Source organism: Nipponia nippon, unplaced genomic scaffold (genome assembly GCF_047370975.1).
Source record: "Nipponia nippon isolate SJK-2023a ecotype South Korea unplaced genomic scaffold, ASM4737097v1 scaffold_9, whole genome shotgun sequence".
NCBI lineage: Eukaryota > Metazoa > Chordata > Aves > Pelecaniformes > Threskiornithidae > Nipponia > Nipponia nippon.
Genome location: NW_028262413.1, coordinates 20921142 through 20948532, shown reverse-complemented (window position 1 = coordinate 20948532; position 27391 = coordinate 20921142). Strand labels below are relative to the sequence as shown.

Below are 27391 nucleotides of genomic sequence, written 5' to 3'. Positions count from 1 at the left end.
ATCAGAAGTTCTGTCAACCCTGAAGAATGAGAGTACTGAAAATCATCTTTACAAATTGAGTACCAGCTTAAATTGTTACAGAGTAAGTGGTAGATTAAGAGAATTCAGCTGGGAGGGGGTGTGGGGTGTGGAGAAATCAGTGCAAAAATACAAAATAAGAATTATTCAACTGTCACAGTATGAGGCATCAGGGTAGACAACATCTTAAGCAAACGTTCCAGCTCTATATTCCCCTAATTCAATGACTACATGTAATGGCTTAGCTGAAATAAGATGCATCCTCCTTTTTTAAAATATTTTTTACATGTTATAAAGCTTTCAACTGCTTGGTAAAAAAAACCATAAAAATAAAAATAACTGGTACCAGTGAAGAAGGGTTGTTATTCTCAAAAAAATTTCTAGTCTTCAAGTTTTTTGTTGTTGTTTCATTGTGGTTTTGTGTTGAGTGTTTTTTTGTTGGGTTTGTTTGTGTTTTGTTGGTTTGTTTTTTATTTGTTTGGTTTTGTTTGTTTTGTTTTGTTTTTTTTTTTTACCCACTGCACAGGACTGAATAAAGTGAGCAAATAAATATTTGTTGTATTTTACCTCTTTAACAGGTTGATGTTTTATACAAAAGATTTAAGAGAAGCCAAGCTACATATTTTGTCTAGGAGAGCTACAGAATTTAATACCTGCATTCCCTATACAGTTTTATTTAGTCATTCATATTTTTCTACTGAACCAAGATGAATAAGTAGTCTTCAGAAAGCATTAACTGCCACTAACTACATAACTTAGGTAGACCATCCTATGGAAGCTGTATTGCTGGCTAAAGACAATGGTTTTGCTTTTGCCCATTTCCTTTTAAATATTTACACAATGTTTACAAAGTGTTCAGCATTTGGACAATCTCCAGGGTTTTTTTTGAGCCTTTTAAATCAATGTCTTTCTAAGAAAACACACAGGAAAAGGAAGGACTACGGAACCTTTTTTTTTTCCCCACCACAATACAATGAGCCAATGAAACTTTTACTCTATTTGTAGCTTCATGTACAAGACCAATTTGGTCTAGTACATTTCAATCTCTTTTATAGATTTTTGCAAGACATACATACATGCAGGGAAACTCATCTTCAGACAACTGCAAAATCCAACTTCTTGAAACATTTAACTTCTGATCTACAAAAATACTGGAAGTTAATAAGTGTGTAATAATTTATGTACTTGCCTGTCAAGTATCTCATATTCACTGTCAGATTTGTACAGGGCTATCAGCCTGGATTCCATCAAAACGTAAATCTTTTCTGTGGCATTATCTAGAATATAAAATAAAACAAAACAAAAAGTTACATAAAATCTCAATTTAATACCCTCATTTGCACCATTATGAAACCTTTCAGTTTATGCAAGATGGTATCATATTAGCTATAAAACTGCCCAGCACAATCCTGCTGATCGACCACTAGTTTCCAGCTACTTCTTCCCCATATAGCCACTTAATGAACACTTTTCCAAAGTTCATTTTAAACAGAAACCAAAGGATGAAACCCAGGCCACTGATTTTCAGTGTGTGTGTTTGTTTGAGAGGCAGAAATACCCTACCTTGTCTATTATCGTTGTGCCAAAGAAAAGCAATTTAAAAGTTTCAGTATATGTAACTGAAACAGAGGGAAATAATTAGAAGATGGACAATTACTACATAAAGCCAATATTATTAAGTTGACATTAGGGGTAACAATTGCGCTTTATGCTGCCTTTCTGAGATTTACTATTCCAATCAATTTTATGCTTGGATTTCTTTTTAAAGGAAGTAAATACAAATTAAAAGTGAAATGTTATGAAGGAAACCCATTTTCTACCCCCAAATAACCCTGATCTCTTAACTTCAATGACAATTTTATTCAGACTACTACCCTACCATCTTAGTCAGAGTCACTATCTCATCAGCAGGCTGTAGGCCAAAGACATCCAAACCTAACAACTCCGCACCTCAGGCAGGTGTAGGTGTTATTTCTGAAAGCCCTTGGTAACTCTTTTTGAGATGACCAAATTTATGTTAAAACCTTTGAAAACCGAAACATATTTAGCTCACTCTTAAAACAAAGAAAACCCAAACACCTGGAGTTCACTGTAAAGGCCTCTGCAACTTTTCATGTTTAATATCATCTTAAGCACACACTAGATTCATGTGGTTATGTTGGAACCAGAAATTATACCTTTGGCATTTATTTACTCCAGATTAAATGCCATCATTAACTTGAATATCTCTTCCCCCCTCTTTTTTATTTTTAAACATGCATTGAAAAGTCAGAAAAGATGAGCAGTTTGGGAGAACCTGGAAACAGCAATGCAACAAGTACTTTTATCCAAATTCCTGCTTACTTTTTATTTAAATTTAAAAAAAAAAAGGGGGGGGGGTTGTAGGTCAAGATTTAATTAAAGAGGACTGGACTTCAAGAACAAAATAAATTCTTTACCTAAGTGAAAAGGAAGACACATCATAACATACTCCATTGCCAACTGAAAAAAAAAATGGAACTGCAAACCCTGGAAAACTACTTGAAGCAGTAACGAGAAAAGCAACAGCCTATATTGTTTAGGCACCCTACATGGTCTGTTGCATGCAATTCCTGAAGTGCTGGGTGCTCTCAGGAAAGAGATTACCTTATAGTACACTTTATTTTTAGTCAGGCACAACCAACTGATCCATGAGTAAGCCAAGGCACTTGGTCAAGTGTACTCTTACTTTGGAAACCACAGCATATACCTTGTCTTACATTTGTGCTTAAAAAACACACTTCAGTCAGGTTGAGACTAGCATGTGATATCTTCGGTCTGTTATGGGTTAAGAATACAGAGACGTTCAGTTACTGCAACTTAGCTGTCACATAGCAGTAACTTCTTCATGAGTCTGAGCCCCAAGAAAGGAGGGAAGAAAAAAAAGCTGGGGACACCCAGTCACACTTCCCTGTCTCTCAAATATAGCACGACTTTAAGAAAACAGATAAAACATTTGCTCTTGTTCTTTATTTCATCTATCAATATTTTTTAGGGAACAGGCCTCACAATGCACATAAAATAAAAAGAGCACAGCAGCTGGAAATCATCAGCCACATAGGAAGTAAATCTCATCCTTCAAAATAACACTGATCCAACCCCAGCAAAGTGCTACAAATTTAGCATAAAACAGTCTATCATACAAAATATAAGTACATATTCACAGGCACTGAAGAAAGAAGTGTTCATTATATGTCACCTTCAGTTAACACTTGCCTCTCAATTTTACATACTGCAATTCTGGATTAACACAGAGGGCCAAATTACTAGGCAAGGTCCAAGGAGTAGTGGTCCAAGCAACAAGAGAAACACTTGCATCTTCATCCAGTGGGAAGCTCACAATCACTGAAGGATCTTGAACATCCTTAAAAACAAGATAAAGTCAAACGGGGAAAAAGAGAGGGAGGGGAAAAAAAGGTTTACTGCATGTATTAGTGAGAAAATAGAAATCTAAGAAGTAGTAACTGCCATCCACCAAAACCTATCTTGCAATTTGCCTAGTTTATCACTGTAATGGTAGAAGGTGAAGCGGCAGCATAAGAAAGCTTGAAGAGAACACCAATCGCAATGTTCCTCCATTATACCAGCGCAAACTGTCAGTCTGACAAGACCACAGGGTTAAAAATTCGGATTAGCAGTGAGATTTTGGGAATTAGCTGTCAAAACACCAAAGAGAGGTGAGTGCCAGTTCCCTCTTATAATCCCATTTTAAAAGTTTATGATTAATCTCAACTGGCAAGAAAAACAGCAGTTTCTCAGATACCGCTACACAAAGCCTTTTCCCACCTTTTCCTCTAGCATCAGGGAGTAGGAAGAACAGCCACTTAAGAAGAAGCAATCTCTTATTAAGAAGCTGTTGTTACCAAGGAAAAAAAAAAGTTTTGGGTACTTAAAAAACAAGAATACGTCATTATTTAAGAGTAAAAAAAAAAATCTCAGGAAAGGAGACCTTTGTCAGCTACTCTATAAAACTTCGCCTCAGTCAAAAGAATCCCCCGAAAATGAGTTTTTCTTTCAGACGTACAACCCTATTCAGTCACTTCACATTTCACATAGTATGAAAAGCAGATGGAAAAAGCAATTCTAATTTTGCAAATGTGAAATTTTCACTATCAATTTTAAACGCCAAACAAAAATGGGTGTCCTGCGCACAGACACCAAACACATGAATAGGTACTATCTCCCCATCATTTCTAATGAGAGGCACTCTGGTTTCCATCCAGCATCATGGAACAGTTAACGGCATCACGGGACAAGCAGCTATTTATGTCCAAGCTAAGGGCTGCTCCAGAGGGAATTTTCTGTGAACATCTGGTGCAGTCAACAGTAAAACATAAATATTACATAACTTTCGAACTGCGCTCAATACCAAGCAAAGATCGAGCTATCACTACAGTTCTGTCTCTACTAATTGTTAAACAACACTGTAGGCTATTCACTTCATTTTCTGAAGCACTAATTTGACCAGGTAGATAAAAACAACTGGCAAGCCATAAAAAAATAACATCCAGGCTGCCAAGTAATGGCATTGTATAATAGTTTATCTGTTCACAAAATTACGCCTGCTTTAATCCGAAGACAACACTTCTTCAGTTAAATGTAATACAAGCCGCTGACATAGTTTACTCAAGCGTACATCAGACACATAACTCAGTTTCTAAACATGCTTCTTGTGTCCTGTTTCTCATGATTTGCGTCCTGTTTCTCACAGGATCGATAAACAGAAGCCAAAGCCTGCTTTCCACAGTGAGAAAGATAACAGCTGCCTTACACCCAGAAATGACTGGTCTTGCCAAGAATAAATCATGTCAGCTTACAGACCCTGAACATTTCAGTCTTCAAAATACCACCTCTAGCAGACAAAAAAGATAATTTTTGCATGAAGTGGCAGAGCAGTACACCCCACACACACTCTACTGGTTCTAGAGTAAGAAACAGCATCTAAATATTTCATTAAGACTCGAGAAAAGAGCTTTGCTCTATGGAAAAGGGGCGCACACACACACACAGAAAAACCCACCCACAGTCTTTGTTCTAAAGAAAGCTCATTAATCTGAGCCTACATGAAATGTTAGTTAATAAGTACGAGCAAAGTAATTATTTCAGTTGTCAGACAGTCACAAATATTGAGATATCTTTGCAGGTCTCACTTTCTTAAATCACAAAACCTTTATTCTTCAGTATGGTCAATTACCCCTCAGCAATATTGAAAGCTCTAGTATCTGTGGACTGCACTGTACTGCAAGTCTATTTAAGCATTTGTTTTAAAAACACTATTTTTGGCCAGCAAATTGGCCTTTTTTAGGCAAGATGTAAAAAAGACCAGATGTACAATTTGTGCTAGCTCTCTGCAGTAACAACATAAGTGAAAGATTTATGATATAAGGATATGGCAGCCTGGATGCGGACTAGAAAGGATACAAAACCTCTGTCCACAAGCTAACGTGAAACTTAGAAAGCTGGGACACAAGTTCCGCCTTCATGTATGTGAACACAAGTTTGTTGCAAACGAGAAGCTGCACCTAGTATACCTAGTCATTCATTTTTAAAGGAACATCTTATAAAACACAGTATATCATGCATTATATTAGGTAAAACATTTCCTGGAATTTCTCAATCTAAATTAATGATTCTTAGAAGAGCTATTATCATACTGTGCTACAACCAGTCTTTGGAAATTCTTATTAATCCGCTCACAGGAGATTTCAACTCTGCCAAGGACTTTCCTCTTTTCAGATCTAAGCAGACAGGGACAGCCGCACCTCTCCTCTAAGTATTTAACATAAAAACCTAACACAGTGCAATACTCATCTTGAGAGCCCAGAGAGGAAGAGAGAGTAACTTACCAGAACAAAACAAAGTATGTAACATATGAAGGGTTAGATCAAGTGATTCAAACAAATATAGCAAAATATAACGAAAACTAACCCATTTACCTAAATTTTTAATATCAACTTGGAGTGTAATAACATGCTTATGTACCACCAAGCAAAAAATACTAAAGCTTTCTAAATCCAAACTGACGACAATACAGAAATCTGATTGCAACATATAATGTACTTACCTTGTAATTCTGATGGGACTCAAAGTTTGACAGTGGGGTGTTGCATGCGGTTGAAAAAGGCATGACCTTAACACCTCTGTACACCAGTCCTTTGTCATACAGCTGCTTGAAAACCCACCTGGAAGTAAACAAGGAAAACGGAATAGCACTTGGTGTTTCAAATTTAATAAACCAACTGCAAAATGGGATTCCACTCTAGCTGGAGTGCCATTCTGAATGACACCTTTTTTAAACAATCAATCATCAACTAAACACAATATTTGCAAGTCGAAAGGAAAGAGATAAATTCTTTGCAAGTGTATTTCTGGCTGATTTTTAGCTTTAGCTGATTCTACCAACTTGGTTTTCGATGCACTGACTGCACAGCATATAGTATTTAGATGAAACACAAATCCATATTGCTCATTAATCTTTCTCAAATTTCTTGAATACAAAAAAGACCTGAAATTTGACCTATTAACAAAGCTGAAATCAGTCATAATTTAGAGAGAAGATGTGTAGCGACATGGCTGCTCACTTATCACATGATCTTGAGCACCTACTACAGCAACCAGTGTTACAGAAGAGAGACAGATACAGGTTAGAGATACCTGCAACCTACCCCAGGTAAATCCTGACAATCTGAAGAGCATTTTTCACAAGAGGACACAGCTAACCATGCAAAGTAATGAACTCAGTTTTATGGTCCCACAATTTACATTAATGTTCTCCTTTATTAGCTCATCTCACTCTGCACTCAGATCCTGTGCAAGATCAGAGTCTCACATCAAGCTTTAACTCTGTTTATGAAATCTCCGATACAGCCTGTAGCATATTTAGATCCTTATGTCTTCTTGAAATAATCAAGACAGCACATAGTATTACAATATGACAAACTGAGTCAATGCTCAAGATGAATGGAAGCTGGAAGAAAAACATACTTCACAGAGTAACTCATCAAGTGGCCACGTGATGGACAAAACACTATGTTTCTCTGTATCTGAATACTGCAGGGTTTGCTAAAGGATCATCAACATTTATCAGCTTATCAGGTCTCCCTGACTTGCACACTTAGTGGTACAGTGTGGTACAGGACCAGCCTTAAATAATCATGCCAAATTAAACTCAAAAATCAGAGTTTCTGCTGAGTCAGGTCATTTCAAATTCCACATCCAAACTGTTAAACACTGTTAAACACTGCTGACTTTAAAAGCTCCTTTACTCAAACTGTGTTTTCAAACCATCCTGATCACTTTTCTGGGTCCGTTTCCAGATATATAGCTCATTGCTAAGCAACCAACCCCATCCTGGCAAGCAGCACTTTTTCCTGCAGGCTGTTGTTTTGTGCTTGAGAATCTGGACCTGTGTTTAAGTCAGTGTCTTGCCTTCTATGCTTGAAAATGTAATCTTCAAGACAAAATGCAAGTAGACTATTGCACTGATTTGTATCTGCAGCCTGAAACAAGAACATCAAAGGATAGGCACTGGCCTGTCGTCATGAAAGTCATACGGTATCTTAATCAGAATAATTATTACCTTGCAGATCAGAGAGTTGGAGAAAATACAGACTGTGATATGAAGACATGTAATCCACTCAGATTCATCCATGGGCCTCTAGTAAATTCCCTATTAGCTGTCACTAACATCAGGAAAATTAAATAACCTGAATTCCTAGATGGATAAAGGCTAAGAGACCCTCAGCAGCATCAAGTTCTGCCACAGAGGAGCCAAACCCAGAAGTCTTTCAGAGTTGTGCACTCCAACAAAGGTGGCTTACTTTACACACTGTCCTGGTTTTGGCTGGGATAGAGTTCATTTTCTTCCTAGTATCTAGCATAGCACTGTGTTTTGGATTTAGTATGAGAATAATGTAGATAACATACTGATGTTTAGTTGTTGCTCCAGTTAGCAACAATTTGTTTATACTAGTCAAGGACTTTTCAAGCTTCCCATGCTCTGCCTGGTGCACAAGAAGCTGGGATGGAGCACAGCCAGGACAGCTGACCCAGACCAGCCAAAGGGCTATTCCATACCATATGACATCATGCTCAGTATATAGACTGGGGGAAGTTGGCCAGGGGGTGGTGATCACTGCTCAGGGACGGGCTGGTCATCGGTCAGCAGATGGTGAGCAATTGCATTGTGCATCACTTGTTTTGTATATTCTTTTATCATTATTATTTTATTTTATTTTGCTGTCCTATTAAACTGTCTTTACCTCAACACACAGGTTTTACTTTTTTTTTTCCCCAGTTCTCTCCCCCATCCCATCAGGAGGCGGGGGAGGGTGAGCAAGCGGCTGTGTGGTGCGTAGTTGCCAACTGGGGTTAAACCACAACACACACACAACTCAAAACTAACTTTGTTAAAGCAGTAATTGTCACCCACAGTCAAGCTGTGGCTGCCTGACCCCTAACCCAAATTTGAAACACAGCAGTGAGCGTATCTGTTTTACAACAGAGACTGTATCAACTTCAACTTGCATAAATATAAATCAGTGTTTTACAAAAATGATTCATGAATATAGTTTCACCAGCTTTCAGCATATACATTTGAGCTGGCTAATTGCAGAAGTTTTCGTGCAAGTTAAAAAAAAAAAAAAACCAACTTAAATGTATGGTTACCATCTCAGAGCATAATTAATGCAGACTGTGACAACTGACAGCATTCATACTGAAGGTGTTCTATTTGCCTTTCAAAAACGGTTAACTAAAATATCTATAGAAAAAAAGCTGCACTTTATTTCTGCTTTCTAAAGAACACTGCCTACTAACAGCATAGAAGAAAACTACTCAGAGAAACACTGAATATTTAATTCAGCTGTAAATATAACTGTAAACTTCAGGAAAGGTGAACACTAGATGGTGCTGCCAAGTTAAAAATCCAAGCCAGCATCTCCCTCTTGTGGTAATTCTGCCCTATTGCAAACCAAGTGCTCCCCGGTTGTTCTACTGGTGAGCAAAAAGATGGGCTTTCAAACCACATCATTCTTCAGTGCTCTCATTACAGTTCATAACGACCACTTATTTGTAGTTTATCATAACCTCTACTCCCAGACAACCATTTCAACATAATAAGTAGAACCGTGATTGAGTCAAGACTGCTGCTTGATGCAATAGCCCTCATTATCACTATGAAAAACTGTTCTGTAATCTTGAAAAGCACCGAACTGGTTTCCTTAACAAGAAAGCTTCTGAGAACAGTTCTTGTGTGACCATCAGAAACACACAGGAAATGACTTCCAAAGAGCTTTGTACCAGCAGCACTGCCCACCTAAAACAAAGCAACTGCTAAAGATGAACCTAGCTCTAACAGTAAGAGTCACTTACAGGTAGATACCATGTTTTGCTTAAAAATTCAACACATGATATTTTAGACAATAACTTATCAAATCGTGTTTTAACCCTTATGTTTGCAAAATGTTGACGATTTTCAAGAAAGAGGCTCTGGGTTTACAAGCCAAAGTTGAAACTGCAGTCCTTTCTGAAAGAAATAAGCTAACAAAACCACAGAGCTCCTTTCTAATGACAAACAGAAAAAGTTTGTTCACAGAAGTTAGAAATCAAACTCTCTTCCCCTAATTCTTCTATGTTTCTCCTCAAACATAAATAAATTTAGTTGCATCCTCTTGGCTGTGGGAGCAGCACTTACAAAGTTAGGGAAACGGTGAACTCAAGATGCATATTTCAGCCACTTGTTAACAGAGAATCTGGTCCCTAGAGATGCAAGGTAGCTTTAACTTCTAAAAAGCATGTCACAAACTGAAGACATGTTTGTTGCTCCTAAAGCATCACGAGGGGATGATACAACTGGTTTGAGTCCAGTCAGTAACTGAGACTGTGAGTTACTCTCTCCGTAGGCATAACTTCCAAGAAATTAGAACTTGGCTACAATGTCTGTTGATCCAAGTCACATACACACCATGCAAATACCACATGAATATAACAAAACTCCTACAAAGGGAGTTTTTGCTTCCAAAAGATACTGAATCAGTCATTGCAATACCCAAAACACCCTTGGCATACCACACAAAATCCAACATCCCACAGTATTCTCTAGCAGATGCAAAATCAAGTTGCCCTCTTCAAACATGAAGATTCATTTCACATTGAAGAGAAGGATTTGATCTTAGAGCTTCTCAAGTTCTTAATGCCATTCCTTTGGGGTACTAAGCGATTACAAGTGATCAAGTGGTTCTGTTTGCAATGACTCAGTATCTACTGTTTTCTAAGGCTTTGAAAACTTCTAGTTTTCCAGAAAATGAAAGTACTCATTACTAACATTCAGAAATTATTTTCAAGCTCATGTCAAGTGCTTTTCCCTCTTTTTTATTTTTAAAGGGGAAAAAAAAACCAAACAAAACCAAGAATTGTAAACTCAGTTACCCACAAAGGCTAAAAGTAAGACAGGCAAAACATTACGACAGCAGGATCTAGAAGTATATGATTTCAACATATCCATGGTAGTATAGATAAATGAACAAAATTACTGCTGTGTGACCTAGTAGCAGTTCATGTCAAGAAAAAGTGACAATTTAACAGCCTCTGGAGACTTAAAAAAAACCAAACAAACAAAACACCAACAACAAAAATCACAAACACCACACTATGTAAGAAGCCCTGTCATCTACACAGTTCAGCAAGCAGGCTGCATCCAAACAGCACCATAAGCAGCAGAGATTCTGAGAAGGTTCTGCTGTGACTCATGTGCAACGCTTGAAAGACAAGATGAAATCAAAAGAAAGCAACAATCAAAAACAGATGCAAAAAAAGAGTACTCAAACAACACTGGACAGAGTCAAAAAAGCCTAAACATAAGAGGAACATTAAGTCAAATAACAAACACAGACAGCCTGTCCTTAGAATAGCATCTCTGAAAGACACCTTCATAAAAAAGACAAGAAAAGCATTTGTTCTGGGGCACAGGAATGGAAAGTACAGAAGTTGTCAAGTCTTACACTCAACTACCAGTGAAACCTTTAAAATCCTAACATATAGAGATCATTGTGCTCCAGGTCTACCCTCCAAGCTCTCAACTAGCAAGACTGAGGGGATTTCCTGATGTAATCTTTGGATCAGTGTGTTGAATGATTCTGGATCAAGCCAGAAGTGCAAAATACCTATATAGCAGAAAATATAAATATCTAAAACTGATGCTAGACTTACCCCAAAGATCCAACTAAGTAGGAGTTCAGTGTATTCCTCCTTCAAAATACAGGTGAGGAGATAAAACAACAAGGACTGGAATGATAAGATGGCAACAAGGGGACTAGAGCACTAAATGTGCAAAAGAAGTAGAAGTATGAGAAAAAATGCAGATAGCCAGTAGAAAGATGGATAAAAAGGTTTCTTATGAACAGTATCTCTCTAGAGAATCATTAGAGAGTCGTGGAATAGATAAAATGCAATAGTGATTCCTATTAGGACCCAGAGATCTGTTGTTCTGAAATCATTCTGGTTTAGTGCTGGATAAACTCCACATACAGAAAAAAAATGAAGTCAGAAAACAATTTTTTCTGCTTACACAGAAAAAACAACAACATAACAATCCAGTTGCTTTGATCTTCACAACAAACCAGGCCTCCATTCACCTTCTCACTGAGAAGGGCTAAAGCAGCCAGACACTGACATTTAGTGACAGAGCTCATCTTCAGAATATAGAGTATGAAAAAAAAATGTCATGCCAAAATGAAAACAAAGCTACACATCGGGGGTCAGGCAACCCAAGGCAAATGCTCCAGTTTCAGGAGCTACCTACAACATCCTCAGCTGCAGCCTCAAGAAGGAGTGCAGTGGCACCCCAAGCCTAACACCACTACAGAACATCGAAGGGCAGAGCTGTGAGGCCAAAGGCCACACCTGGTAAGGAAGGAAAGAGAGCTCCCCTCTTAACAAACCTAAAGGAAAACTGAAGATGGAACAACTGAGATGGGTCTGGTGGAGGGAAGGCAGAAATACACAAAAAGCCCCATCACCAAAGGAAGCTCCATACAGCGTTTTCACAGTAAACAGAGCATTTTTCAGCCTACAGCCATGATCTCAAACATGTAAAGTACCAACTTTCTACCATAACTAGGAACATTTTTCTTTCTCTCCCCACCCACTACCTAGTGTTATCACAAAGGACTCAAGAGTATCTTCTTAGGGTACAGAAATAGCTTAGAAGTGCTTCCACCACCTGTGGTTTCACACCATACAAGCAAGTCTTTCAAAACATACACGGAGCTTTCAACGGTTTTCAAAATTTAATCATGTTCAGACTGCAATTGCTAAATTTAGCCACTAGATGGTGATAGAAAGCTGTTTAACTAACCCTGAAGTTGTGCAACGGCGAAAATTGAAACCCCTCGTCATCAGACCCAGAAACATGCCACAGCTCTGACCACAGAGCTATTCCCCTCCTCTCCTCACCACTTCACAGACTGCTTCCTCAGTGGCCAGGGAGAACTGTTCTTGAGGTGCAAAATGACAGCTGGCCTGGGAACTATGTAATAAGCCAGTAGTGAAGACAATAATTTACTAGTTGTTTTTTTCCCAAAGTTCATATACTTCTTTCAGACCAAATGTAGATCAGTAAAAAGTTTAAGATCACATCAAACTGCTCTCAATTTCACTGTATCCATCTCATGAGCTGTTAAAAAAAAAAAAAAGGCAAGAATACAAGAATATATTATGCATTTGTTCCATGCTAGCTCAAGAACATCATTCTCGTTGTACTGTTTCTAGTGAACAACACATTTTCGTTGAGATTCAAGCTGGCTGCAGGATGGATATACAAGTTCTACATAATTAGAACTAGAAGTTCTATTTAAGTTATTTAAGACATGAAGAGTTGATTATATCTTCACATGAGAAACCACTGCAGTATCACCGCTTAATGACACCGATATTCAATGTTCTGCTGAAAAATTCTGCCAGGATGCCACAATTTTAGCATTGGATGAAGTTTTGTTCTAAGTCAAAATTTAGCAGGCTGAAGAGTCATTCTACTGTCAGCTGCCATATGGCACAGTACCAAAATGCTTACAAAGCAGCCATTTCCAACAAACTCATTACAAAATATGAGAAAGAATGCTCTCTAGCATCCTGAGCTTGCACAAGATAATATTAATAAAAGATATACTTGGTGTCTGAGTCCTGAACTATTTCAAGTTTAAATAATCTGGATAAAATCAGCTACCACTGGAAACAACATTTATCACAAGTTATTACGCTAGCTCACTGAACTTAATATAAGCATAATGGATGAAAACAACATGTTTCATAGAAAGCTAGACATTTCAGTTGAGACCACTCCAGAACTGCACGCCTCAGGAAGAGCTAGGGAGGAGAAAAAAAAAAAAAAAAAAAAGGCAAACAACAAACAAACAAAAAACCCAAACAAACAAACAAAACCTAAACCAGATATGTTTAGTTGATTAAAAGACTAAGGACAAAATCCTTACCATATTTTAACCACAAAATCCATGGTTGCCATGCTCACTACCATTATTATTATCACTCGGTTTTTTTCTGGGCCTAAGAGCAGCGTTCCACTCACACAGGCAGAACAACAACAACAAAAAAAATCCAAAAACCAAAAGATAAAAACACTGGACAGGCCAATATGGTTACCAGGTTACAGGCAATGCAGAAATTAATCTGCAGTTTCTCTTTTGTACTTAGCTGGACACTAAACTATTTTTTTAAATTTAAAAAGGAACTCTCATTTAAAAAAAAATAAATAAAATCAATTGTAAGACAAGAACACGAGAATCTACCATTCAAATGAACACTCTTAATGGACGTAAAATGTAACTTCAGTAACGTAGATTTTCAGTTTGATGATTGCCTAGGTAACGATCTGATTTTTTTTTTTAATAAAAATTGTACATTATCCTGTCAAAAGCACTAACTACAGTTACAGTGCTCTCTTTAAGCATTATCTCCCTTAGCCTTGAAACAGGCATCCCATGTTCCTTTCCCATTCCCCTCCTCCATCTCTATGCAAACATCAGTGGTTCCGCCTCCTGTTCTACTGGAGAGCAAGCTGGTAATGGCATTGTAACATGACCCTCCAAGACTTGTAAGACTTTCCAGAAAACCCAATTTTTAAAAGCAGACTTTTAAAAATATATTTCATTACATAATTACAAAGAAAATTAATAGCATCAGGAGGCAAAAAAGTACAAAATTAAGAGGTTGTCTGCCTACATACTTCCTAAAATCTCATACCACAGAGATTTCAGATCTAAAGTTTATATTTTAGAGTCTGTATCCAAAGCAAGCATTAGAGGAGGTAACCTCTGTAAGCCAGGTGAAAGACCAGAAATTTTCTTTCAAAGGGGGCAGGAAAACAACCCACAAAAAAAGGCTTGGGCCATTGAGAGAGATGCTGCAGTAGCTCAAGTCAAGTTTGTTTTTTAAATGGTCCTTGGAAGATGCTAGTTAAACAGGATTTAAGGTGCCACTAATTATTTTTATAACTTACAAAAGGAAGGCTTCTTGTCAGCCTTAGCTTTATCATTATGCGGGGTTTCTTCAGCTTAGTTAAACATCTGCTGCCTTCCCACCATCTTTTCAATGTTTATTGAAAACTCACTGGCACTTCAGCCCTCTATAATGGCTTCAGAGATATCAAAGTTCTGTTAATCCTTTATCATTACTATATGTAACTAACTAGACAATTAAAGGTTACTAGTAAAATTAACATTAAAGAACATCAATAATACTTTAATATGTATATAATTTGCTTTTCAATGGCTTTTTGTCAGCATATACTCTGCTAAACCTCTCACTGCAATCCACCTTGTAATTCTATCACCTGAAGGACTCAATGTTACCATTTCTCCACTGCATTAGATCAATTTGATTATCTTTAACATATAAGGTCATCTTGTCTTTTGGAAGGCCAACAGTCACCCTGAATACATTGCCAAAATACCTGAACTTTACTTAGCTCTGCACCAGGAGTCCAAGACAGTTGTCAAACTATGCTGCCAAGAAAAAGATAACAGCAGATTCCCAGCCTCTAAATTCAGGCTTGAAGAAGAGGTTTAGAGCTAAGATGAGTTTGGATAGTTTGCCCATTTGCAGCTGACAGTGTGAAGAACATCAAGAATGTACAGATATAATGTAATTTCCTAAACCAAGCAAGGAACATATGAGTAGGTCTTCAGAATTGCTGTTAAGTTGACATGGAGCAGTAAGATTTCATGGCTCACTAAAAGCAGTACCGTTGTACTTTATGTTGAAAAACACCACTATCCTGAAGAAGAAAAAAGTATGTCAATTAATTCCCTCACTTCGACATCAAGAGATTTCACATCACCTTAATTACTCTGCCCACTGTTTATCTGAATTTGGAATGTTTCAAAACAGTTCTAGTGATATATGAACCAACACACGTTTACAATAATTGAAGCCTTCTTAACATTGCAAATTCATTAAGCATATATGTAATGTATATAAATGTATATATGTAAAAATGTATACAAGTTAACTTACCACACAGACTCCATGAACTCAGGATAAAGAGTTTTATAGTCATTTTCAAAATCAATCCAGCGTCCTAATCTGGTAACACTGAACTGTTAAGAAACAGACACACAGATTGAAAGGCATCTTAACATTAAAGATCATGATACATTTCCAATATTTATTCTGTAAAACAGCCTGATTTTAAGTGTAGTGTTTGTCCCACATCAATGAAACACATCTATGAAATATTTTAGCCTGACAATAGTCCTGAACAGTGTATTTAAACAGGCAAAAATAAGCAAAGAATGAAACCACGAACGTAATTGTTTAGCACCAAGGTCACGCAACAGGCAAATGTGTTCAACACTACTAAACAGAAATGGTGGATCATTCAAGGTTCAGCCAAGGTTCAAATGCCTGAAAATTACTTTTGATTACAGTGGTCTTGCTTCTATTTTTAAAACTACTCATTGCAGAGAGAGTCAAAATCCAGAACACAGTCTATCAGCTTTCAGTTTTATGAAAACATGATGTAATTCGAAGACAAAGAAATGCTGAAAGAAATTGATATGTCACAAGAAGTTATCAAAATTATTTCAGGGCCAACTGCCTTCTTTGACTTCCCAAAGCTATGACAGGGCTGCCAAAGACTACAAGACTGACAGGTGTTAGTCCCTGTCTCAGGACAGATTATGGTCATGTCCATTGGCATGGAATATGAAAACTAATGAGTAATAAGCTAGCTATGGGATTCACTTGGACAAGTGGCACTCTCTTGCTAATTTCACAGCTATCAGAACCCCTAACTCTGCAAATAACCAAGCCCAGAGACACCTGTCCTGACACTGTTAGACACAGACCATACTGAATGTCAAACTAGTAAAGTGAAAACAAAGCAAATGAATTCTCTCACCTCTGTATTTTCACATAACACCTGAGCTCCTGAAATGCATGAATTTTGGTTCTGACCTTTAAGCCACTCTGACATTCCACTATTAAGATCCAAAGCCTAGGACTGATTAGTACAAGGATCCATGAAGTTGGAGTATTATGTTTGGTCTCAGCACTGAAAGATCTTACACATCCTCATAAGGTTCAACCATTTGCTAGCCACCTGAGACAGAAAATAAACACTATCTCCAATAGGACTGTTGGGAATTCCTCTCTAACACTATCCCAAAATATTTGAATTTATTACCAGCCAAATCACAAAGACGACATTTAAACAAATTTCATTATTTTTATTAATAATCTAAAATATATGTCTGTGTGTGGAAATACATACATATACATGCACAAGTTTATGCAAAAAACAAAATACAAAATCCATTTACCATCCAAAAGACTAAGTATTTGGACTAATCAGCACTGCAAAAATACCAGTTGCTGAAGACACAGCTTAAGAAGTTAAAAGGAACAACTATAGAAAACAAAACATGAACCAGAATGAATCTTTTTATTTCTAAAGGCAACAAAGAATCATTGATGTTTTCGAAATACAAAATTTCAAAGTATAGATAAATGATTGTATATTTGAAAAAACAAACTCTGTGCTTTTCATCCAGCCACTCGCTTAGATTTAGACCGCAGCTATTCTAACAAAGGCAGCTGTAGTTTCTTTGGATATGGCCATAACTTCAAAATGCTCCCAAGGGCAAGAGGGAAGCGATACTCAAATAAGAAACTGTATTTCAATCAAAAGGAATACAGCAGGACTAGAGAACATACAAGAGCATTGTGATGAGGTACAACAGCTTCTGCATGTGGAAAAAATGAAGAATTAGGACTATTCTGCCTATAAAAAGAAACAAGTGACGGTGAAGATAAAGGTTTACTGGAAACCATATTATAGAAGAACTGCAGTTCTTCAAATTATGTATAGGAATGCCTTGATACAGACTGTTTAGAGGCCATCAGTATACCTACATGCAAAATGTAGCTAGATAAATTCATGAGGGAAAAAAACAAAAATCTGTTAGGGATTATAAACTAGAGGAAAAAAATTAAAAATCCTTTGGCCTAGGAAGGCCTTATGCCACAAAGGCTGAAAAAATATTGCCTCTTCTTCCATTCTTCCTTTGGCATTTGCTATTGCATGCTGTCACTGTAATATAGTGGCACAGCTACAAAAGCACCTGGGCCACTCCTCGGCTCCAGAAAGCCATAGAAAAGAGTCATCACTTCACAGACGTATCAGACTGACAGCAAATAAAAAGTACTGGGCTAAATGTACTTTATTCTGGCCACACTGCTAAGGACAAAAATAAGAAGCATCAGGTTCTATGCACAGGATGAATATTATTCAGAGTTAGAAAAAAACTTGTGCATCTCTTAAGAAAATATCTACTTGGAACAGCTCTCCAGCCTCAAGAGTCTGCACAGACCAATGCTCTCCCTATCACCATACTCATGGGATGCAAAGTTTAGACCAATAGTCTCTTGGAAGACTGAGGGCTTACCCACACCCATTCTGACACAAAACCAGATGCTAGAACTTCCGTTCCAGAAATACAAGCTACAGTCCTACACCCTGGCAATGAAAAGACTGAAAAAAAAAAAAGGGGGGGGGGGGGCAGGAAGACGACAGGGACAACATGACAGAAAAGCAGGGAGGTTAATGTGCATTTCCTTTATTGGTTCCATTTGAAAACCAAAGTCAGATCTCACTTTCAATTTTCTATACAGGAGAAGACATGAAGAAAGAGACAACTTGTTCAATGTATTTATTTGATGATTGATGTATCTAGTTAGAGACTTTGAGCTCCAGGTTACCTTAAAGTAACCTTCTCTTGACATCACAGCAGTTTCCCTGTTCTGAGCCACAATGTTGTTCTTTTTGTTCCTCTTTCAGGATCACCAGTGAGAAACAAGGCAGCTAAAGACATGAGATTTATGCACGTAATCAAATAGACAGAATGATGAAGTTCACCCCAGCTGAAAAACCTCTGCACACATACAATCAGAAATGTACAGCAGAATACACACTGAGTCTTTACTTACCTCCCATTCCTTTGAGTATCTCATCACAATTCCTCTGCACTGGTTGTTGTATTCTTTAATTCCCATCTTCGCCACATCCTCTGGCCCTTTAATGCCTAAGGTCTTGTCAATCTCATATTCCTGAGAGCATTGAAAACAACCAGACAAAAAACCCACACTGTCATCAAAAGCTTTCAGGATTTCTCTGGGTAATTTACTTATGTTCTATGCATACTAATGAAGCTAAAGGGCTTCCTTTATCCTTTTGAGATTTCATGAGTATTGCACCTGAACTAAGCAGACATTTCAAAGGATAACCCTGGTTTGATTGTTTCTTTACTATCTTTAGAAAAAGAAAAAAATTTTTGAAATACATACCAAATAAATACGTTTATAGTAATGAACAAAGTGCTTGGAGAAGTGACCAGTAGGAAGCACCTAAAACCACCACACGAGCAAAAGCCAGAGCAACACACTGGACAAAGAACTTCCCATTTCTCTTTTAACATCAAAGCCAGGCATAAGAGCAATAGAAATGTGATTGATAAGCAAGTAACAGCATGGAAAGAGGAACCAACAGAAATATCTGTAGGCAGATTTATTACACATACCACAGGTAAGCCATGGCAATCCCAGCCAAATCTTCTGTCAACATGAAAACCACTCTGATGAGCAAATCTGGTTACTATGTCTTTAATGGTTCCTGCAAGAATATGGCCATAGTGTGGAAGCCCAGTAGCAAATGGAGGGCCATCATAGAAGTTAAACCTACAACACAAGACAACATTCTTAATTAAATCAAAAACTGAGCATCAAATCTTCAAACAGGATAAGTATATCTGTATGCTTATGCTTCTTATATCTTACTAGGACAACATCAATTTCTTCCTCTTCTATTATCAGTCAGCACAGGTATCATGTTGGCAGTGAGACTAAAGGGAATATTTCAACTCGTTCAGTTCCTACTGATTGCTGGTTCTACCAAGATTACTACTGAAAATACCAACATGCTGCTCCACAGCTGGCAGACACAGGAAAGAGCTGTCCTTGCTTACCTGCAGATTTCTTTCATAAACCCACCAAGTGGGAAAATACAGGTTTATTACTACTGTTTGTACACTGTTGATTCTTCACAACATGAAATATAAACAGTAACTGACATGACAGCAACATTCGCCAAGACTGCTATCTGCAAAGGCAGCAGCTGTTGTTAACAGGACTGAGGCAAAAAAACCCCAAAAGTAATTACAGCTAAGCCAACCTTGCATTGTCACACACAGTTGCTATAGCTTTTAGCAGATTCTTACCTAGGTCTATTCTTTGATTGCTTTAGGCATTCCTGGAAACAATTGAGATTTTTCCAGAGCTCCAGTATCTTTTCTTCCTCATTTGGAAAAGTTATATTTTCTGGAACTTGTTGAACCATTCTTTCCCAGCAACAACCAAGCAGAGAAAAGAAAATACATATTGAACAGAAGTGAGAAAAAAAATGACTTCACAAATACAATTTATTGTCTTATAAATCCATATCACCAAACACATCTCAGTTTTTCAAAGAGCATGATTCAGTGTAGGCATGGAAGCGAGCACTATATTCTAAAAGAAGCCTAAGAATTTTGACAGACTAGCACCAAAGGTTTGTAACAGGAAAAGGATCCCCCATTCATTCAGCTATGGTTGTTCATTATTTAGTATGCTTTTATTTTATTTCATATAGAATGCAGTCAAAGGGCAAATTATTTTTGGTTACAAGTTTGGGTTTGGGTTTTTTTTAGGAAAAGTTTCCAAGTTCAAACTGATCTTTCAGCATCAGTTTGTGAACTAGTGAGATGTACTTTAAGTGCAGGAACTAAAACGAGTGAAGAAAAGGCTCCGTTTCACTGTATATCTATTCTTACAACTTAAAGGTTCAAAACAGCATTTCTCCATCTAGCTAGGCCACCATTCTCAGATGCTCCTAAAAGCAGCTAAGCTTCAGACAGCATAGTTGAAACACATTGCAATGGAAGATGAACATATGGGGAAGAATTCAAACAAACAGATGAGGAAAAAGCTCAGAGACCTCAACTGTGCATCTTGAAAAGCTCTAACTTCCAGAGTACTGGCAAAACTACTAGTCTCTTTCTAATCCCCCCTTTTTTTTTTCCCTCTTCAGTTTTACAAGTATGTCAGAACTAAGCCACAAGGGGGTACTTCTTGCTGGCCATTTCCTGAAGGTCTTTTTTTATTTGGTGAGTTTTGGCCACAAGAGCGCAAAGCCATTCGTCAATTCTGGGTAAGTCAATGAAAATCACTACAAGGAAAATTATGTCTTCACAACACAAGGAAGAGAATTCTCAACATCATTAGAAACACACAATAGAGCTGCCTGGTGTTCCAGACCTGCTACAAGATTCAAAGGGGTCAAATTTCAACAAAATGCTACAGCAAGCACCAAGCAAAAGCTCTGTGGAATAAGGATATTTAAGACAGGAGTTCCATAACAGAAGAAAACCGGTTATGAAGGTTATAATAGACAACTGCAGAGAAGAAACAGGCTCTCCTACCTCTAATTTTAGTGCTGCTGCTCCTCAGCAGTTATACCAGAACAAGCTGAGCACTACTGAGACTCAAGTTTCACTTAGCATTGTAGAATTACAAGCAATAGCACAAGGACTGAGCCTTCTGATTTACTCAGGTTTGTCAAATAGCAACTATAAGCAGCAACAAATGCAAATGTATGAAGACAATACTTCAAGTTACAGTTGACATGCTGCTTGATAGCGCTAAAGTTCCAAAACTTTTACTTAAATGAAACCCAGAACACCACAGAACTTGCTAGCTCAATGCTTGAACCCATATGAAAAAACATGCCCCAAAATGAAACCTGCAGACAAATTCCACGATTCATACTTTTTGTATTAATGACACATCGTTCTCCCCACTAATAAATGCAAATTATCAAATAAGACAAGAAATTAATTGAGAAACCCACAACCTGGTACACAGGCAACACAGCGATTGAAGAAGAAATCATGAGCTGACAAGGAACACATGGATATGGCCTGGATGTATTAAAAAGGTAATAACCAGTCTTAGCCCATCATCATATCTCAAAGCACTCAACAAAGGACTAATTAGACCGTGCCACTTCTCAGTAATTTGATCACAGCACCAAGATCACAGTACCAAAGACAATGGAGATGATAAAAGAATTTGGCCTTAAAGTTTATTTCCTACAAGCCAGTCGACTTGAGAAGAGGACTAAGGATCTGCACATTTTACTTAGATCAAATTTAGCCTTCGCAATTTAATGATAACTGCAAACTTGCAACTGGCCCAGCTGTCAAGTCCCTATAATCTAATAAATTAAATATATGTTTAAGGTTTAGTCTGTAACTGTGACCGGGCTATGGAAGCTGCTCACGTATCACAGACTCCATGCGTAAACCACAGTATCACTTTTGGCCCATTTCTACCAACTGAAGCACTGTATGCACAAACCAGTGTCCAGTAACCACAGGGCACAAATTCATACACACTCTTATCAATACTACAAGAGAAGTTTATTATGTCAGAATTAGGAAAAAAAAATTACTGATGAGAATTAATATGTAACAGTCACTACAGGCCAGTTTTTTCAAGTTACAGAACAGAATTTTAAACAGATTGACTTAAAAGACAAACCACATTTAAAATCTATCTATGGCTTAACCTCAGCTGAGCAAAAAGTGAAGACTTCTGTGTTCAGGAAAAGCACAACCAGTTTATAGACCGAGATATGAATAATTCTGTATACCTACAGCAAAAAAAGTTCATTACTATAAGCAATCTAGGTATTTTAAATCAGAAAAAAAATCAAGGACAACTCATTACTTTGAACACTGAGTGAAAACATCACAAATGATGTTACAGAAATTATTATACAAATGCATCTAGTAACACTTTTGGACAAGACTCCAGATTTACATACAGATTAGTAAACACAAGGGTTTTTTTGTTTTCTTGTTTCTCTATTCATTTTCTGCTGACAAAGAGTGGTAAAGTTTAAGACAATGCACCACTGGGGAACTTTTTTTTTTTTAAGTACACTCACTTTTTCTAAAAGATAACAACATTCAATAGGAAAGGCATGAAAGTTTGTAGAATGTACCACAGCCGTCTCAAACCTATGCTGGGCTTCTTATCTAGAAGAAAAAAATAAAAAGCATTAAAACCATAAAAGCAAGTTAGAATGTGGTTTTTTGCATATTAAGATAAAAAAAAAAAATCAGTATTTAGTTTTTCAACAAAAATTCAGTAAAAATGCCACTATGAATGAACTGAACCAGTATTTCAGAAATGCATTGGACTTAATGTACATCACATACAGACAGATGATTAAAACAACGTAGACTTCAAGATATTACTCATTTCATTGACTGAGAAACTGAAAAGATAAAGAACCAGTATGAACTAAAAGCACACAAAAGGTCTCCTAATTTCAAGGGGTTTATAATCAGTCTCTCATCCTTGTTCCAGTCACCTTCTCCCACAAACTATTCTATATAAGAGACCTATGCACAAACTTCCCCCCATAGACTAGGCAGAGCCTCCTTTCTCCATCTACAGATGCCCTCCCCAAAGTTAAACAATGCCCTATTTTACATACACACAGAACTAGGCTCCCCATTTCTGCCTTTTTAGGTACTGAGCTTTGAGGCAAGGCAATTTCTGAGGGAACAATAGTCGAAACTGTTCATCTGGTAATCAAAAGCATACGTTTCCAGAACAGATGGAAACAACCAAGTTTAAAATAAAAGGAAGGATGGATGGGAACAGAATGCTAAGCTACAGAACAAACATTGCTTCTGAAAATCTCGTGCCAATGCCTTACACAGGGAATAAGACTTGTAACACTAATCAAAAACCTGAGAACAGGTGGGGGGAAAAAAAAAAATCATGCACACCTACTGTAACTAGCACTTTACATGAACGACCAAATAGTTGGAAATGCAAGAATAAACTTATTAAAAAAAAAAAAAAATTCAGCAACCAGTTTTCTTCTTTTAAAAGGACATAAAGCTGCCACCCTCATGGCCAGTCTCCCTAACACTGCAATTTATAAGTGTAATTACTTCAGGAAAAAATTAAAAACATGGTTTTCTTCACAAAAGTTTTGGGTTTGATGGTAACATAGAAAATGTATATTTACACCTTATTCATAGCAGACTGATAATGGCCTGATTATTCCACTGTTCTATTTGATGGGTCACAAAACTGAGGAGTTACAGACTTTTCTTACTGAAAAATATGCCCCAAAGTGAGCAGATCAAAAAACTAAACCAGGAAACTAGGAAGTGACAGCTTCTAATTTCTAAACAGGTAAATTAAGTCTGCTCAAGCTGAGCCTGATACTCGAGGATGGGTTAGGGAAAGTGTATCGAGGTTAATTCATCTCAACGTATCACTCAAGATGAAACACTACGCGAGATGGACTATAGTTCATCTATCCCCCATCAAGGAGTGTTTCTTTTTATGCTGAAGAGCCAATTAAAAGATTGCTAAAACAGTGAGCGGGCTCATAAATTAATACTATGTTTAGACACAAATATACTTCATACCATGCAAGAACTCAGTTTTACTCTCTATCTTATGATCTCTTAAGCAGATTTTTCTGTTGTCTTCATACTACCTTGACTAAAAGTGTAAAATTTGTCATTGTGCAAAACTAGGTTATTTTGAAATAACTTTCAACTACATATTTAAAAAAAATCAGAAACTACTGTCAGTTGAGTTAGCAAACACTGCTGTCATGTGCCAACTAAATTCTGCTATTACCTGACAGTCACTTCCTAATTATGTCACCAACAAAACTGAAAAAATATGCTTTCTTCAGTTTCCAGAAGGTTCCTGGGGGGCATGGTGGAGCCAAGATTTGCTGAAGACAGAAACATCAACTCCATCACAGCTACACTAATCAAAAGTGTGCCTTCCTCAAAAATTTCCCCTCTATTAGAAGGATGCTGAAGTGGAATGCTTAAGACATATTACACCTTGCAAGGCTTCTTAGGTTCTTCATTCAACTATTTAATGAGATTAAGCCTTGATGGGTACTAAACTCTGCAATAAGGAAACTGGTTAACCTTTAGTAAGTACCTATTTTAAGTAATCACTAAATTCTACAAAAAACAAAGAATCTGTGTAACACCCAACAAAGTCTAAGTGTGCTGGTTTTGGCCGGGATGGCGTTAGTTTTCTCCACAGGAGCTAGTATGGGGCTATGTTTTGGATTTGTGCTGAAAACAGTGTTGATAACACAGGGATGTTTTTGTTATTGCTGAGCAGCACTTACACAGAGTCAAGGCCTTTTCTGCTTCTCACCCCACCCCACCAGCGAGGAGGCTGGGGGTGCACAAGAAGCTGGCAGAGGACACAGCCAGAACACCTGACTCCAACTGACCAAAGGGATATCCCACACCATATGACATCATGCTCAGCACATAAAGCTGGGAGAAGAAGGAAGGGGGAAACATTTGGAGTTACAGCATTTGTTTTCCCAAACAAGTCGCTATGACACATAATGGAACCCTGCTTTCCTGGAGATGGCTGAACACCTGCCTGCCGATGGGAAGGAGTGAATGAATTCCTTGTTTTGCTTTGCTTGTGTGCACAGCTTTTGCTTGACCTATTAAACTGTCTTTATCTCAACGCATGCGTTTTCTCACTTTTACTCTTCTGATTCTCTACCCCATCCCACCGTGGGGAGTGAGCAAGCAGCTATGCAGTGTTTAGCTGCCTGCCGGGTTAAACCACAACGCTAAGAGTAAAAAAAATCTTATACGCAAACATAATGTTATACATATAAAATACATTAGCTCTAACGGCTGTAAAGGCGCTAATAACATCAAAACCCCGCAGTGGAGCAGCCAGCCCGACCGCTTCCCCGTTAACGCGCTCCATAGCTCCGGACGGTGACAGCACAGCTACCAGCCGGGCCACAAACCGCGCCCGGCGACCCGCCACTGAGCGGCGCGGAGGGAGAGCGGGGAAGCAGCCAGCGGGACCTGCACACAGTGGACGAGCCGCGGGTCTTCTCTGACACCCTAAGAGGCACCGCCCGGCACCGGCGCCCGCACGAAGCGCCCTCGAAAACCACGCAACGTCCCTGAGGCCTCGGCGCCGCCCCTCTCTCAGACCCCTGAGCCGGCCCCCGCCTCACTGACAGTCCCCCTCGGCCGGCGGGGGACAGAGGGGGGATGCAAGAAGCTCGGGAGAGGGGCCCCGAGGGCCGGGCCGGGTCCCGCCGCCGCTCACCTCAGCACCGCCCGTCCCGCAATGATGCAACTGCGCCTGGGAAAGCATGACAGGAAGCACCAGCGGGCACACCCGGCAGCGACGGCCAGTCAGCGGGCGGCACACTTAGAGCGCAATAAGGCGGCCTGCTATTGGGCACGCCGCTCTCCTGGAAACGCCAGGTTACGGCCGCGCGGGGCAGACCGGGAAACCCTTCCCGCCCTCCCAGCCTGCGCCTCCTCATTGGCCAGGACAGGGCGGGGCGGGGCCTCCCCGCGGGAGAGGCGGTGACGAGGCTGTTGCTGCCCTCCGTGAGGGGCAGCGGGGGGGGCACGGGCCGTGTTTAACCGGGGAGGATCAATCCTGCTCAGGTTTTAATGGCTTACATTTCTTTCGCAAACTAAAGTGGCTTTTTAAAATGTCCAGTGGTTGCCATCGCTGCGTTTGCGCACAGGGAGTGCAGCGCCCTGGGCTGAGGCGGCTACCGGCTGAGGGAAACCTCCGTTTGGAGACGCGCAGATGTGACCCGCCGCAGTATTTCTGGGTTTGGAACACAGAAAGTGAAAACGTTTTCTCTTGGCCACAGGATTTCCCCTCGCACACACAAAAAAAAAAACCTCTAAAATCCTACGAGTTAAATAAACTTGAACTTGTCCAGAGACGCTACCAAACACGTATCTTGGAAGCTTGAACTTGCCTCCATTAAAGGAATACTCTTAAATATGTTGAGATACCAATTCTTAAGACTGTAAATATGACAGAAGTCCCCTCTTCTACTGCTGCGCTCCAACTAGAATAAAAGTTGTAAATGGGTTCCCATATGTCAAAGGAAACTTAAGAATTTGAAAAAGTATTACTACTGGCTGCCAACCACAGCATTGTGGAATTACAGAACATTTCCTTCCACCTATAGAAAGGGATGAAAACAGCTGTGGAAAGGCTCTGGACAGTGAAAAATGGAACAGAATCTAGGAAAAGCATGAACAGAGAAAGATGCTCTTTGTGGACTAGACATCTGCACACTTGAACCCCTAACCACATCAGATCGTGGGGAATTAAGTTCCGATTGATAATGGTCCAAGCAGTTCAACTGCCTGAGCTGCCTCCATGTAATGATTTTCAATTACTCTTTAAAACTTTTATACTAATACAAATATAGGTAATCAATAAAAGCTAGCTTTTGATTTTGATTTTCAGGACTAGGTACAACACCAACTCGCTGGTCCGTACAGGTCAGTGTCTGTCTGCGGATGAGGGAATTCCGTTAAACGGAATTCTCACCTGCACAAAGAAGCACAAGACTATTTTGTACACAGAATTGCGTACATCACTCTAGAATAGCTAAAAGGGGAACTCAATCTGCACCAAACTCGGAGAAACAACACAGAAAATGTGAACTGAGGCCAGAGTAAGCAGGACTGACAACAGGACAGGGAGAGACTGGGTGCATGTGCTTGCCCGACGACAGTCTCCAGTGTAAACAGCATGCAGGGATTCCTGCCCCTGTGGATCCGGGATGTTCTGTATCCAGGAGGGAAGTCTGAAGTGGCAGAAATCTGTTTAACCCATACTGCTTTCTAACGCACCTAAGAGCTATGAAAAGGCCTGTGACAACTCAGAA

General features: G+C 38.7%; 1 protein-coding gene and 1 non-coding gene across 2 annotated transcripts in view; both read right to left on the bottom strand.

The window, feature by feature from the left end:
* IARS1 (isoleucyl-tRNA synthetase 1) overlaps window positions 1-25947 on the bottom strand; it is a 111714-nt gene extending 85767 nt beyond the window's left edge. Inside the window, exons 1-9 of the mRNA XM_009476712.2 lie at window positions 25792-25947; window positions 22592-22682; window positions 19824-19943; window positions 19128-19284; window positions 18538-18657; window positions 15565-15647; window positions 6101-6218; window positions 3253-3400; window positions 1208-1295 (exon numbers count right to left, since the gene is read on the bottom strand). Of these exons, the coding sequence (XP_009474987.2) occupies window positions 1208-1295; window positions 3253-3400; window positions 6101-6218; window positions 15565-15647; window positions 18538-18657; window positions 19128-19284; window positions 19824-19942 (833 nt within the window). The 5' untranslated portion in view covers window position 19943; window positions 22592-22682; window positions 25792-25947. The remainder of the gene's footprint in view (window positions 1-1207; window positions 1296-3252; window positions 3401-6100; window positions 6219-15564; window positions 15648-18537; window positions 18658-19127; window positions 19285-19823; window positions 19944-22591; window positions 22683-25791) is intronic.
* On the bottom strand, window positions 21887-22021 carry LOC148050174 (small nucleolar RNA SNORA84). The gene has a single exon (XR_015701729.1). It is a non-coding gene; the product is annotated as a small nucleolar RNA SNORA84 (small nucleolar RNA).
* Window positions 25948-27391: the final 1444 nt, after the last annotated feature.